This window comes from Sinocyclocheilus grahami, unplaced genomic scaffold, assembly GCF_001515645.1.
Source record: "Sinocyclocheilus grahami isolate Dianchi unplaced genomic scaffold, SAMN03320097.WGS_v1.1 scaffold284.1, whole genome shotgun sequence".
Taxonomy (NCBI): Eukaryota; Metazoa; Chordata; class Actinopteri; order Cypriniformes; family Cyprinidae; genus Sinocyclocheilus; species Sinocyclocheilus grahami.
The window spans coordinates 677,482-691,319 of record NW_015505463.1 but is presented as its reverse complement, the minus strand read 5'-3'; the positions used below and the strand labels follow the sequence as shown (position 1 = coordinate 691,319).

Genomic DNA, 13,838 nt, shown 5'->3' with positions numbered 1-13,838 from the left:
AACTACAAGTCAAGCTGCAATACCAAACAGGACCACACGGAGATGTCAACAGACCACTACACCAGTCACCTTAACCTGACTGTATATAAATACAAGGATTCATTCAGAATTATTCAACAGAGCAAAAGACAAATTTAAAAAGCATATAAAAACATTCTGAATTTGTCGAATGTGAGGATCTGAAGACAGCACAACATCACCAGTGAACAGTTCCTCTGTCAGAGTGAGTGTTGAGCCCATATGTATATAAACACCACGAGAGCTGGGTAGTAACTGAACACATGTAATTACGTAACCAGATTCCAAAAATTACATTTTTAAATACTTGTAATCAGACTACAGTTACTTTTTATGGATTACATGATTACATATAATTTACACAATAGCAATAAATTATTCATAATTCATTGATTGATTCTCCCTAATTCCTCTTTTCCATCTTTTAAATTTTCCTTTCTAAACTAGGATTTACAAAAATAATTTCAGGTTTAAGAATTGTTTTAACTTTCCATCAACTAACTACTGATGAACAAATTAATTTTTATTTGAATGATCACTCAGGAGGTTATTTACCCATGCATTTCTATGTCTTTGGAAGATGTGTGTCTTTCAAACACATTAAAATGCACAAATTCACAAACTTTTTTTGTTATCAGATCATCTTTCGCCTAATATATTTACTTGAAGTACCCCTGAGACTTATATAATAAATATTTTAATAATAAAGTATCACATTTGCATGCTCATGGTTCTCTGACGTTGGTTATGGTCACATGACATGCAGGTAAACAAACAAAAAAACATTTTTTAGTAGGCCTACCTGTTTTATTTTGATTGATTTTGAAATGATTGATTTTAATTTAACATTTTTATGATTTCATTAATTATGAGCTTTTCATTAAACTAACAAACCTCCTGCAGTTCCTTCACAAACCCGTTTGGGAAACCTTGACAATATAATGTAATGTTTAATGCACTTCATGCTGTTAATAGCAATGAATGGAATATATTTTCTTAATCTTTGTATTTTTATATCAACATGGTACCAATTATCCTATTTAAATCAATGTGATAAACAATTTAATATTCAAATCAAAATATGATCTTCTGTTATGAAACAGGACATCGATTTCATACATGTCCACTGTAGAGGGGGCAGTCGTGGCCTAATGGTTAGGGAGTCGGACTCGTAACCCAAAGGTTGTGGGTTTGAGTCTCCTACCGGCAGGGGTTGTCGGTGGGGGGAATGAATGTACAGCATTCACTGTAAAATATGATCTCCCACCTTCAATACCACAACTGAGGTGCCCTTGAGCAAGGCACCGAACCCCCAACTGCTCCCCGAGTGCTGCAGCATAAATGGTTGCCCACTGCTCCGGGTGTGTGTTCACTGCTGTGTGTGTGCGCACTTTGGATGGGATAAATGCAGAGCACTAATTCCGAGTATGGGTCACCATACTTGGCCACGTCACGTCACTTTAGAGGACACTAGGATTAAAAGCATGTTTATTACACATTTTGGGAGAAAAAATTATGTATTAAATATGAGATATTATTATGAAAATCTTGCTAATTATTACTCCCATTATTGCACTTATGTGTTCATTCTATGTTGCCCCAAAAACACATTAATATGCAAATTATACCGTTTATAGATACATTGTATATAATGGAAAAACACACATTTTGCATAAAGAAAAATGTTTTTTTTATTCTCCAGATATTAGCCAAATCTAAAAAAAAGCCCTTCTTTTAGAGATGTTATCAAAATACAAAAAAATAAAAGAGAAAATATTCAGCTCAATATTTCTCAATAGATCTCTAGAACAGCTCAGACGACTTCTTTAACAACTGACCTGAACCAGTTAGTGAGGGTCATCATTACGTAGAGGGAAGCCAAAAAGAAAACAAAATGGAAGAAAAAGTAGCTGTAGGCGACGCGATGGGACTCACTGTGGATGACTTTCTGACAGCCTTTGTTCTCGTCAATGACGAACTCTTCCTCTGATGGGACAGAAACAAAGTTGTTAATACCTTCTGTCTCATACACTATTGTGTTTAATGACATTAATATGTGTGTGAAATAAATGGATATTGGAACTTGTGATATTCTTCTCACCATCTTCGGGCTCTGGGCAGCAGAAGCAACAGGAGGCTTTCTGTTCAGGACATATAGTGGGAGACATTGTCAGAGACATTAATTCAAATATTTAAGTACAACATTTCCGTAATTTTAATAGTTTACTTTACCAAAAATGAAAATTCTGTCATAATTTATTCACCCTCGTGTAGTTCCAAACCTGTATGACTTTCTTCTGTGTAACACAAAAGAAGATATTTTGAAGAATGTTGGTAGCCAAACAGTTTCCATTATCATTGCCTTCCATTATATGGACAAAAAATACAGTTGCAGTCAAAGGGAAAACGGAAACTTTGGTTTGCAACATTCTTCAAAATATATTCTTTTGTTTGTTCTGCAGAAAAACGAAAGTCATACAAGTTTGGAATGATAGAATTTCATTTTTTGGGGGGGTTAACTATCCCTTCAAGAGTTAAAGAAGTCAAGTCACTAATATTTTTCTGAGAAAGACACATACCTGGAACTCATAGCGGTAAACTTTTATCATCCAGAAAGGTCCAAAGACCTCAGCTAAGTATGAAGCCTCATTGCTGAGAGAGAAAATCGGCAGTTAGCCTTTCTATTAATATCCCAATACTAATACCTCTTTACTCTTTGTACTTTTTTACTCACCATGCGAAGAGAACACAGCAGTACATGATTGCAGCCCCAATAATGGCCACTGCATTGCCTTCATTCTGAATCTCATCCCTGCTGACTTTGGGGTAGCACACCGTCATGTTGACCCCTTGATACTCCACTGAAAGAACACACAAAAGCTGGTGTTATTCATCACACATTTATTTTGTCCTAATGTGAATTCAATTCCTGATTTGTTTTCCTACAAACTCATCATTCAGGGTTTCAGAATCATGCCCTGTAAGTTCCTGTTGCAATAAAGGAATAGTTCACCCCAAAATTTAAATTGTATTATTTACTCACCCTCATGTTGTTCCAAACCTGTATAGGTTTCTTTCTTATGTTGAACACAAAAGAAGATATTTTGAAGAACCAAACAGTTGTTGGTCCCCGTTGACTTCCATAGTAGGGAAATAAATACTATGGAAGCCAGTGGGGACCATAAACTGTTTGATTACCAGCAAATTATCTTCTTATGTTCAACATAAGAAAGAAACTCCTACAGGTTTGGAACGAAATGAGGGGGAGTAAATAATGACAATATATTCCTTTTGGGGTGAACTATTTCTTTAACAGCAAATTCTCAGTTATTTGAAAACAGCTAATTGAAAATCACTAATTACATTTAGTGTCACATTTACACGCTCCATTTAAGAATTCTTGAGCCCATTGTTGCTGGATTTAGAGATGCTTTAGAGGTCTGTGGATACTGTGTGTTATGTGTCTGAGAGAATTCCTCTGAGATGGGATTAAACTCCCAGCATGCCTCAGGGTGCACTTCAGTCCTTTATGAAGTCATGCAGCAAACAAAGGCTATAAAGCCGCTGATAGTTAGGAAACAAGACAGGACACAACAAACACACATATACACACCCGGCGCCATTCACCAAAATGAAAAAAAGGCACAAGAAGTCAGTACACTGTTTCTCTAGAAGCAACAATACTACCATATTAATCACACTACAAACATGATATTTCAAGCCAAAAGCCCTTCATCAGGCATTATGTAAATCATACTAAATCCAAAATCCTAAAGAATTATTCTGCAATCATTTTACATCAACGGCTATAATTCTTCTTCTCTGAACTTTACCATCCGTATAACATCTGCATTTCAAATACCCACGTGAAGCACCCTTAGCTACATCTGTGTTACATACTTGAGAGCTTTTCTATGACCTCAGGCACCAAAGCTTTTCTTTCTGGAAATCTCTTTCATCTCTGTCCTATGTTAAGCATGCACCATATATGGTGCCATATAATACCATATAATTTTTAAGTTTAACACTTATGCCCATTTAATATTCATGTTTTGTTTAGCTTTATTTTAGCCTTATTTATTCATCTAAAACAATTTTAATAGTTACCTAAATAACTATTTAAATGAACAAAAACTGTTTTTAATAAATAGTTAGCTAAATAGGTTTAGTTAACAATACTATTTATGATGCTGCACATCAAGTTTGTTTAGTTTTTCTTGTTCTTCTTCTTGTATATAATAAACTGTCTATAATATTGGCATTGGATGGAATTAAATTGTAAATTGGGCTACATTTTTTATATTAATATTTGACAAATCAGTATTTGCAAGCAGAAAAGAGCGGAGGGAGAGTAGTCTGAATTGGGTTCTGTCCTGTGGCGGCTGGTGTAAAATTTTCTAGGTAGGGTGCCACGTCCTAAAATTTGTATGATTTATGATTTAAAAATATTATGACTTGAAACATTTTAAATGAAGAAAATTGTTTTGACCGAGTTCAAGATTAAGTTTGAGGATGGTTCTCAAGATAAATAAATGTTTTTTTATTCTCATAATTCACGATTTATGAAACTGTGAGGGAAAAGAATTCACATTAGAGCATTTTCTATAACTACAAGTCAAGCTGCAATACCAAACAGGACCACACGGAGATGTCAACAGACCACTACACCAGTCACCTTAACCTGACTGTATATAAATACAAGGATTCATTCAGAATTATTCAACAGAGCAAAAGACAAATTTAAAAAGCATATAAAAACATTCTGAATTTGTCGAATGTGAGGATCTGAAGACAGCACAACATCACCAGTGAACAGTTCCTCTGTCAGAGTGAGTGTTGAGCCCATATGTATATAAACACCACGAGAGCTGGGTAGTAACTGAACACATGTAATTACGTAACCAGATTCCAAAAATTACATTTTTAAATACTTGTAATCAGACTACAGTTACTTTTTATGGATTACATGATTACATATAATTTACACAATAGCAATAAATTATTCATAATTCATTGATTGATTCTCCCTAATTCCTCTTTTCCATCTTTTAAATTTTCCTTTCTAAACTAGGATTTACAAAAATAATTTCAGGTTTAAGAATTGTTTTAACTTTCCATCAACTAACTACTGATGAACAAATTAATTTTTATTTGAATGATCACTCAGGAGGTTATTTACCCATGCATTTCTATGTCTTTGGAAGATGTGTGTCTTTCAAACACATTAAAATGCACAAATTCACAAACTTTTTTTGTTATCAGATCATCTTTCGCCTAATATATTTACTTGAAGTACCCCTGAGACTTATATAATAAATATTTTAATAATAAAGTATCACATTTGCATGCTCATGGTTCTCTGACGTTGGTTATGGTCACATGACATGCAGGTAAACAAACAAAAAAACATTTTTTAGTAGGCCTACCTGTTTTATTTTGATTGATTTTGAAATGATTGATTTTAATTTAACATTTTTATGATTTCATTAATTATGAGCTTTTCATTAAACTAACAAACCTCCTGCAGTTCCTTCACAAACCCGTTTGGGAAACCTTGACAATATAATGTAATGTTTAATGCACTTCATGCTGTTAATAGCAATGAATGGAATATATTTTCTTAATCTTTGTATTTTTATATCAACATGGTACCAATTATCCTATTTAAATCAATGTGATAAACAATTTAATATTCAAATCAAAATATGATCTTCTGTTATGAAACAGGACATCGATTTCATACATGTCCACTGTAGAGGGGGCAGTCGTGGCCTAATGGTTAGGGAGTCGGACTCGTAACCCAAAGGTTGTGGGTTTGAGTCTCCTACCGGCAGGGGTTGTCGGTGGGGGGAATGAATGTACAGCATTCACTGTAAAATATGATCTCCCACCTTCAATACCACAACTGAGGTGCCCTTGAGCCAGGCACCGAACCCCCAACTGCTCCCCGAGTGCTGCAGCATAAATGGTTGCCCACTGCTCCGGGTGTGTGTTCACTGCTGTGTGTGTGCGCACTTTGGATGGGATAAATGCAGAGCACTAATTCCGAGTATGGGTCACCATACTTGGCCACGTCACGTCACTTTAGAGGACACTAGGATTAAAAGCATGTTTATTACACATTTTGGGAGAAAAAATTATGTATTAAATATGAGATATTATTATGAAAATCTTGCTAATTATTACTCCCATTATTGCACTTATGTGTTCATTCTATGTTGCCCCAAAAACACATTAATATGCAAATTATACCGTTTATAGATACATTGTATATAATGGAAAAACACACATTTTGCATAAAGAAAAATGTTTTTTTTTAAATATCTTTCATAACATAGTTGAGAATCGTCTTTATATAAAGTTTGGTATAAAAAATGAAATGATTTGTGATTAAAACAAAAATTCCCACTTTTCATGTCTATTCATGTCTTTTTATTTCTTAAAAAACAGGACTTTTTAAAGTCCTGATGTCTTCTACAGAGGACATGGCATAACATATGAATAAAATATAATTTTCCAAAAATTTCTTATGCTCTAAACAATGTAATGATATGACAAAATACTAAATTCACAAAACTGTTTTCCTGGTAGTCAGGAGGATATACTTAAGTTTCTTATCTTTCACTAATATGATTTCAAAACAAAAAACAACACCAATAGGCCAGAGGACCATATTTTTATATATTATAATATAAGACAAGAATATATATATACCATGTGCAGTGTTGTGCCATCTCCAACACCAAAATGCTTTTTTCCTCTTGCAGTCGCATTGTCAACATCACTTGGTCATGCAGTTGTTTCTTGATTGAAATGTTTGCTAAGAATCAACAACAGTTATATGAATACATGAGACAATCTATACATGAGCATAATAGCATTTCAATGTTCCACTGAATTGAATATAACAGTTTGCACACAAATTCTTTTCAAAGAAATGTGTTGAGGTTATCTTTCATAAATGGAAAGTGTGAATCCCCACTTTGTGCGCTAATGTAAAATATTCATTGGGTCTATAGTGCCATCTGGTGGATTTAAATAAAAAATGCAATTCACATTATCCAGACTGGCCAGAGACTCGCCATGAGCCTGTAATATAATCACATTAGGCACATAATCACTTTAGTTACAGACTATTCACTACACTTGCCATGTTTTGATCGATATACTTCTTTTCCCATATCAGTTCTGATGCGCAATGTATTGATATCGTATTGGTTGCCAATTGGCTGCCAAATTTAGAGCTTGATTTATTGGTATCAATGTTGATTTAAGTGTGCATTCTCATTTCCCCTATTTTTTACATTTAGATTATCTTTACCATCATGTGACACTCATTTATAGTTAATCTTTAAAGATAATTTAATTTACATTGTTAAATGCAATATTTAGCAAAAAATTCCAAATGAATATCCATTTTTTATACTGTACATTATAATGTTGTGATGTCTAAATTGACTTGTTGTGTTTTACATGATTTATTTGAGTTTTTAGTGTTTTATCTTTGATTATGTAGACATAGTAGTATAGAATTCTAATGGATCATGACTTAATTATAGCCTTGGCCATAACATGTACAACCGTTCAAAAGTTTGGGGTCAGTAAGATTGATATTACAATACTGTAATAATGAATAATAAATAAAGTAATAATATATATACTGTATAGTAATAATAGTAATACTGTGAAATATTATTTAAAACAATTTAAAATGATTTTCTATTTTGATATATTTTAAAATGTAACATTCCTGTAAAAGCTGAATTTACAGTAGCCATGAATCCAGTCTACAGTGTCATTGAAAAAATTAAAAAATTTTGTCAAAAAAAAACAAATTCTGACCCCCCCCACTTTTGAACGGTAGTGTTATTATTGGATTTATTGGTATCAGTCTGCATTTTGATATCAGTGGATCTCTATATATTATTGATCAGAAATATAATATATAATATATATTATATATAATATGTAATATGATCAGCTCACCATGCAAAAAGGATTCTGTGGGAATAAAGAAGGCAGCAGCAATCATTCCAAGCATGGTGATGAACTTCAGAAACCAAAACCTAAGTGAAGATGAGGAGAATGAGTGTGTGTTAGTTTATTTATATTAAGGAACTTAATAAAGCTGTTGGATGAGGCAAGATGTCATTTATATTTTTAATGCAAAATCTGTTGGGGTTGGTCCTACAAGAGCCTCCAAAAATCTGGTTGACCCTCGTCCATATCACGTTCTTCCTCAACAACCTAACGTCTTTTCAAAATATACACTCACAGAAGAACCTTTAATAATCTAAAGAAGAAGAAGTCCACCTTTTGCCACTATAGAGAACCTTTTTGTGCAACAGAAAGGTTCCATATGTTAAAGTTTCTTCTTGGAACCATAGATGCCAATAAAGAACCATTATTTTAAAGAGTATAGGGAATAATGACACTGACCCATTATGAATGAGGGCTCGGAAATCCTGACTAGACTTCACATCAATGTGGAAGATAGCCATCATCAAGTAGAAACAAGCTGTGCCGAAACACACCCTGTAGACAGCAGAGTAGCCCACCAGCATCTGACAGTCTCCTCCACCATGAGCCTCATCACACACCACATTAAAGAAAGGCACCTGAGGAAGAGTGACCTCTGTTATTGTGTTTCTGTAGGGTACAGACTACTGGCATGTGTAGCTGGTGTGTGTCCTGCCAAGCAGATTAGCTAAGATTTGATTGCATGAGACTAGATACAAATGAAATGAGTTTGGGGTGTTTACAGCACCGGCGGTACAGTGATAAAAGTAGGTTAGAACCACTGGAGCCTGTGCAACTTGTAAACAACTTACATTCTCCCTCACTGCCTCTGACACGGTCTTAGACAGCATGAGGCATGAGACAGTGCAGGCCAGGATGTGGAATAGCGTGTACATGATCCGCGTGCTGGTTGATGATTTGACGGGCGGACAGAAGGAGCAGCACAGGGAACATGGTGCCGGGCCACAGCAGCAGCATATCTGACGGAAAGAAAAGCAGACCAGTCAGGGGTTGGGATTAATCAAGATCACTCAAAGCATCTGGAATTTTCTGACGGATCAGGGCTGGTTGCCTGGATGAGGTCCAGGCATCTTTTATCCTCAGCTAAACCCAGAAGCATAGATTGGGCTGAAACTCAATTCCCACTGACTTTAAAGATTAATCTTTTATGAGCATAAAGGATTTGAAATGATAGCGGCATGTGTTATAATGAAAAATCTTTGAGAAATTTTTAACATGTGATTCAATCCAATATCCTGTTGCAGTTATTCACTATTTGAAATGCAGGGAAAAGCCATCAAAACATATAGTAATTCCCAATGGAAATGTCAAACCCTCATATTGTGTTCCGGTTATTTTGGCCCGGAGGATTTTCTTTCTGCTGTTATCACATTGGGCTAAAACTCACCGATTTTACTCGCACCGGGTATAACAATTTCCCAAACTTTTGGGGGGTATTTTTCCCCCTTGTACTTACACTTGTGTGTTCCCAGTCAAAAACGACCCACCTACAAAAAAATGTCTTGTCGTCATATTTAATTACCAAATATTGGATTCAGTCTTTTTAGCAACATGTTTTTTTTTTTTTTTAATTAGCTTAACAATAAGTTTTGTATTTCTTTTTGGAACTAATCGATTGTGGGCCTCAGTGATCCGAGTTTATGCTCCTCAGTTTTTGAGTGAACATGGCCAAAATTATACACAAATAATGCTTTTTTCACTCAAAAACTGAAGTGCAGATCAGTGAGGCCTATGATCAATCAGTTCCAAAAAGAAATACAAAACCTGTGCTAACTGAAAGAAAACAAATTGACAAACAAATGTGGTGATAATACAGCATAATAAGAGATTTACAAGCAATTTTTTTTAAAAGGTTGGCCATTTTTGACTACAGCACAAGGGATAATTCACCCATAATTGTATATTCTGTCATTATTTACTCACCCTCATGATGTTCAAAACCTGGCTTTCCTCCTTCTCATAAACACAAAAGAAGATCAGTGAATGAATGTCATGGGGGACCAGCATTGTTTTAGACCTCACTGATTCATTGTATGGACAAAACCCCCCCAAAAAAACAGAAACATTCTTCTATGTTCCACAGAGTCATACAGGTTTGGAAGGACATGAAAGTGAGTAAAGGATGAGTAAATGATCATTAGATTTGATTTGACATCGCTGTTTAGAGACAAAACCCTCAGGTGCATGGTAGAATGCCATAATTGTTAAACAGAGCAAATTAGTTTTGAAGGAATAGTGACAGCAGAATATTTTTGGCCTAAAATGCCACGACTAAGTATATTTGTGCCAACTGGAGGATTTGATTTGATCCTTTATAGAAACTGATTTACAGAAATTGAACTAAAGTTTTATCAGAGATTCTCATGTCTCAGAAGTAAAACAAAAAAGCGAACTGAACAATGTGTTTATTACAAACAAATAAATCATCTACTCTTGATTACAAGTAATTTCCTTATTAACTAAATGAAATAGGGCTACCCTTGTTTTTTTCAGTAATTTATTTGATAAATTGTTCAATGAACAAGTTTGTGCATCGCTATGTGACCCTGAACCACAAAACCAGTCATAAGGGTCAATCTTTTGAAATTGAGATTTATACATCATCTGAAAGCTGAATAAATAAGCTTTCCATTGATGTATGTTTGTTAGGATAGGACAATATTTGGCTGAGATACAACTATTTGAATATCTGGAATCTGAGGGTGCAAAAAATAAATAAAAATCGCCATTAAAGTTGTCCAAATGAAGTTAGCAATGCATATTACTAATCAAAAATTAAGTTTTTATATATTTACGGTAGGAAATTTACAAAATATCTTCATGGAACATGATCTTTATCCTAATGATTTTTGGCATAAAAGAAAAATCGATAATTTTGACCCATACAATGTTTTTTTGGCTATTGCTAAAAACATACCCAAACGACTTAAGACTGGTTTTGTGCTCCAGGGTCACATCTTGTACTTAAAATACACTTGAGACAAGCTGTCTAATTACTATATAACTCAAACTGCTCTTAATAAATCAGTGGCAATATTCCTACAGCGGATAAAAACACACTGACTCTTAATGCTCATGATGATAGAATGAGTCATCCATCGTCTTAATTTCTTTTGACAGAAAGCACTTTCCATGATGCCTGTGCGTTTCTGTTGAGAGAGGAGTTTTACCTTCTCATACCAAACAACAACCATAACAACTGACCAAATGATTTTAACAGTGCAATAAAAACAGTAGTCATCTAAAATAGTAGTGGAATTAAAGAGTAAAAGTGATTGTTATATTCTGGTGAATAAACTCAACCACTATTACGTAGTTATTCAAATGAAATGCACTAATGCAGGATTAAATAGTTAATACAAATAAAATGAGAAATGAGCTGAGTACTAAGAGTGTTATGCCAGAGCATTATGACAACCTATAAACACAGTGTGTCACTTCACAAGCTTTTCAATCATTTTCTCAATGATCCAACTAAAGCCACAGACAAAAATTCTGCAATCCAGTACCTGAAAATGTTATAGTCATATGATAAGTAACATAGGCAGGTTACTTATGTTTATCATTCATCATAAACCGTCTTTCAGTTCTAAGTTCTACAAAGGCAGATTAGGTTCTTGTAAGAGAAGCTTGAATAAATCTTTTCTTGTATTCCAGTGATCAGAGAATTATGAGAAATAAGTATCATCTGAAAAACCTGACATGTCATTCTCACATCTCCCCTCACTATGAAATAATCTCCATCTCTCCCTCTCTCACCTGATAAGCCACCATGTTCAGGAAATAGTTGTAGACACCGCTTTGGTGAAAAGCTTGATCAGTCGACATGGCTTCTTATTTTTCAAGGACGCTTAGTCATTAAAACACGACCTCCAGAAAAATTAAAAAAAGTATATGCTATAAACAGTCAGGGTCAGAACACTGTATTATCTGTAGGAGCTCAGCTTTACAGGAAAGAGTCCTCAGCTAGTTTCTCCTGCAGGTGTAGTTCCACTGATCCCCATCTGCACACCCTCATGTTGCTCTCGTGGGAACATCTGAACATTCTTCCTATATCCTATGCGAGCAGCCTGGTGGCATCGAATGGTGTCATGAGAGTGTGTGAGCAAGGGTGGATGCCCAGTTGCCTGGACTCTAGATTAGGCAACAAGAGTAGCGGGAGGAGGGGGCAGGTTCTATGTGTTGGCCCATCTGTCCCTCCCTTCCCCCTCGCTCCAGTGCACCAGCGCATCCTCGTGCACAATAGGATTGCTCCAGGGTCCTAATCGGTTTAGGGCTAAATAATGAAATTATACTTGCAATATTGTGATTTCTCTCACAAAGTAGACAAACCTTTAGATCCCCCCTTTTGACATCTTAGCAACCATTCACTTGTCTGACTTTATATGTAATCTAGTCATTATGCTTTGACCCAGACACTGAAGGGTGCAATTGAAGCAGGAATGCACAGGAAGAGTGGCACAGGTCCAGTCCCACATTCTTTTGCATACATTGACCACAGCCTCATTGTACATTGTACAACTTCACACAATAAGTCGTCGAAATCAGAGACAGATTGTTTCAGTTGTTATAATGAAGTGGATAGGAGTTGTTAGTGTGCAGAGCGGCCGGTAGCTCTATATTTAGGTCAGTGTGTATTTGTGAGGATGTGCACTGGGATTATCCTGGAGTTTTTAGTCCTCGTCTCAGCCTGGGTGACCTCTCTCCGGTAGAGTGACACACTAATCCAGACAGCAGGGTCTGACAAACACAGTCCCACTTGAACTCATCATCAGCCTTCAGCCTTCGTGTACAGACATGACATCGTACATGACATTGTGATTCATAAATCACACTTGAAATCACTCAAAAGTAGAATTTGTTATTATTTACTCACCCTCATGTCATTCCAAACCTATATGACTTTCATATTGCTTCTGCGGAACACAAAAGAAGTCCAAACACTGGACCACTTTCATTTTACGAAATGCAATATTTCATTTTATTTTTCACAATATCTTCTGATTAAACTTTATTTGGAAACACTTTATTTTAAGGTGTCCTTGTTACACGTTACATGTATTTACTATTATAATACAAATTAATTATGCATAATTACATGCAAGTAACCCTAAGCCAAACCCAAATCCTAACCCTAACCATATAGTAAGTACATGTAGTTAATTAATATTACTCCATACTTGTATGTATAATTACACTGTAACAAGGACACCTTAAAATAAAGTGTAACCGTTTAGTTTAAGGTGATGTTGTTACACTGTAATTACACAAGCAAGCACTGAGTAATGTTAATTAAATATATTTACTATAGGGTTAAGATTAGAGTTTGGTTTAGGGTTACGGTTATAGCTAGTTTACTGTTATTATTATAGTAATTACATGAAACATACACTTTCAAAAATGTTGGGTTAAAAAGGGACAAACCCAGCTATTGGGTTGTTTCGGCCCAGCGGTTGGGTTGTTTTGAACCCAACCGCTGGGTCAAAACAACCCAATAGCTGGGTCAAAACAAACCAACCGCTGGGTCAAAACAACCCAATAGCTGGGTCAAAACAAACCAACCGCTGGGTCAAAACAACCCAATAGCTGGGTCAAAACAACCCAACCGCTGGGTCAAAACAACCCAATAGCTGGGTCAAAACAACCCAACCGCTGGGTCAAAACAACCCAATAGCTGGGTCAAAACAACCCAACCGCTGGGTCAAAACAACCCAATAGCTGGGTCAAAACAACCCAACCGCTGGGTCAAAACAACCCAATAGCTGGGTCAAAACAACCCA

The 13,838-nt window shown here is 35.5% G+C and overlaps 1 protein-coding gene across 1 annotated transcript in view; it reads right to left on the bottom strand.

The window, feature by feature from the left end:
• The window catches only part of LOC107600471 (serine incorporator 4-like), a 17,002-nt gene extending 4,820 nt beyond the window's left edge, over nt 1–12,182 (bottom strand). The window contains exons 1-8 of the mRNA XM_016292378.1: nt 11,818–12,182; nt 8,850–9,017; nt 8,458–8,636; nt 8,005–8,084; nt 2,753–2,879; nt 2,598–2,670; nt 2,120–2,159; nt 1,857–2,004 (exon numbers count right to left, since the gene is read on the bottom strand). Of these exons, the coding sequence (XP_016147864.1) occupies nt 1,857–2,004; nt 2,120–2,159; nt 2,598–2,670; nt 2,753–2,879; nt 8,005–8,084; nt 8,458–8,636; nt 8,850–9,017; nt 11,818–11,886 (884 nt within the window). The 5' untranslated portion in view covers nt 11,887–12,182. The remainder of the gene's footprint in view (nt 1–1,856; nt 2,005–2,119; nt 2,160–2,597; nt 2,671–2,752; nt 2,880–8,004; nt 8,085–8,457; nt 8,637–8,849; nt 9,018–11,817) is intronic.
• Between the last annotated feature and the right edge of the window lie 1,656 nt (nt 12,183–13,838).